Below are 1,773 nucleotides of genomic sequence, written 5' to 3'. Positions count from 1 at the left end.
CTCGGAAAATTATCCAAGGAATGGAAAAAAAATTCCCAATATCGCTCCCAGAAAATTCCTCCTAAAAAATAATGGAAAATTCCTAAAGAATTCCCGGAAGATTCCCAGAAATTCCCCCAAAAATCCCCCCCCCCCCCAGATTTTTTTCCAGAATTCCCAGAAAATTCCCTGGAAATTCCATCCCAAATTCCCATCAGGAAAAATCCAAACGTCTGGAATTGGAGCTGGACGAGGAGCGGAGCTCGGTGGAGCTGCTGAGCGAGAGGGTGACCCGGAGCCGGGATCAGGTAAAATCCAGGGAATTTTGGGAATTCTCATCTTGGCAAAAATTGTCTTCTCCTGGAATTCCAACCCCCGCCTCCAAGGACCCATCTGAAAATTCCAACTGGGAATTGTTAGTTGGGGCGGGAATGGGGATTTAAAGAGGTTGGGAAAAGGGATAAAGAATTCCCAAAGGAATTCACAATTTTTGATGTTTGGGTGGGAATTTGGGATTAAATCCCAGTGGATCCTGGGCTTTTCCCCAACTTTATTCCCTCCTTTTTCTGCAGAAATTCCAAGGCATAAATGGGGCATAAAATGGGAATTTGTCCCAATTTTTCCCATTTTTCCAGCTGGGAAAAATCCCAGGGATCCTTTTCCCACAATTCCTGGAGAATCCCAGCGCATCTGCTGATCCCATTCCTGAAATCCATGGGAAAATCCATGGAAATCCATGGAACATCCTGGAAATTCGTGGATTTTTCCCGGTTTTATCCCCAGATCGAGCAGCTGCGGGCAGAGCTGCTCCAGGAACGTTCGAGCCGCCAGGACCTGGAATGTGACAAATCCTCCCTGGAGCGCCAGGTGCGGGAAATCCCCGGAAAATCCTGGAAAAATTCCCAGGAAAAATCCTGGAAAAATTCCCAGGAAAAATCCCTGGGTCCAGCCTCGAATCCTGGTGGGAATGGCCATGGGGGAACCCAGATTTCATGAGGAATTCTGGGAAGAGAATCCTTGGGAATGGGGTCACGATTCCAAAGAGTTTTCCCAGTTTTTTCCTGCTTTTTTCCTGCTTTTTCTGTTTTTTTTCCCAGCTTTTCCTGCTTTTCCTTTTATTCCCATTCCCAGCTTCTGGGGTTCTCTGCCCCTCTCCCAGGGCGTTTTTCCTGCAGTATTCCAACAGAATTCCCACTTTCCCTGTGCAGAATTCCCACTTTTCCTCACAGACAAGTCCCAGAATTCCCACTTTTCCCCACCTTCCCGGCTCCTGGAATCCTGCAAAGAATTCCCGGAATTCCTCCCCATTGGGAAACTTGGCAAAACCGGGAAGAGCCCCGGGGTGAGGGGGATTTTTTGGGAATTTTTCCCAGAACAAGGAGCTGAAGAACCGGCTGGCCGCTTCCGAGGGGCAGCAGCGACCCGGGAACAGCTGGAATTCCCAGCTGGAATCGCAGCTGGAAGAGCTCCGGGAGCAGCTCGAGGCCGAGGAGAGGTGCCCGATCCCAAATCCCAATTTTCTCCAATCCCAATTCCCACATTTTCCATAATCCCAAATCCCATTTCCCAATCCCCAAATCTCAAATCCCAATTCCCAGATGTTTCCATAATCCCAAATCCCTTAAAAATCCCCCCCAAAATATTCCTTGAAAATTCCTTACCAGTTCTGAAAATTGCTTAAAGATTCCTTAAAAATCCCTTAACATCCTTGGAATTCCTTGAAAATTCCATAAAGATCCATCAAAATCCCACTCCCAGGACGCTCCAAAGGGTGGGGAATCCACGGAATTCCCG

General features: G+C 47.8%; 1 protein-coding gene across 1 annotated transcript in view; it reads left to right on the top strand.

Annotated features, from left to right (window-relative positions):
• The window catches only part of LOC115949119 (cingulin-like), a 12,014-nt gene that overhangs the window by 8,655 nt on the left and 1,586 nt on the right, over nucleotides 1-1,773 (top strand). The window contains 3 exon segments of the mRNA XM_031065436.1: nucleotides 198-287; nucleotides 763-846; nucleotides 1,353-1,475. Coding sequence (XP_030921296.1) covers nucleotides 198-287; nucleotides 763-846; nucleotides 1,353-1,475 — 297 coding nt within the window.

The sequence above is a fragment of the Geospiza fortis genome, unplaced genomic scaffold (genome assembly GCF_000277835.1).
Source record: "Geospiza fortis unplaced genomic scaffold, GeoFor_1.0 scaffold15, whole genome shotgun sequence".
NCBI lineage: Eukaryota > Metazoa > Chordata > Aves > Passeriformes > Thraupidae > Geospiza > Geospiza fortis.
Note: the sequence above shows the minus strand (reverse complement) of the source record. Positions and strands in the feature narration are given on the sequence as shown.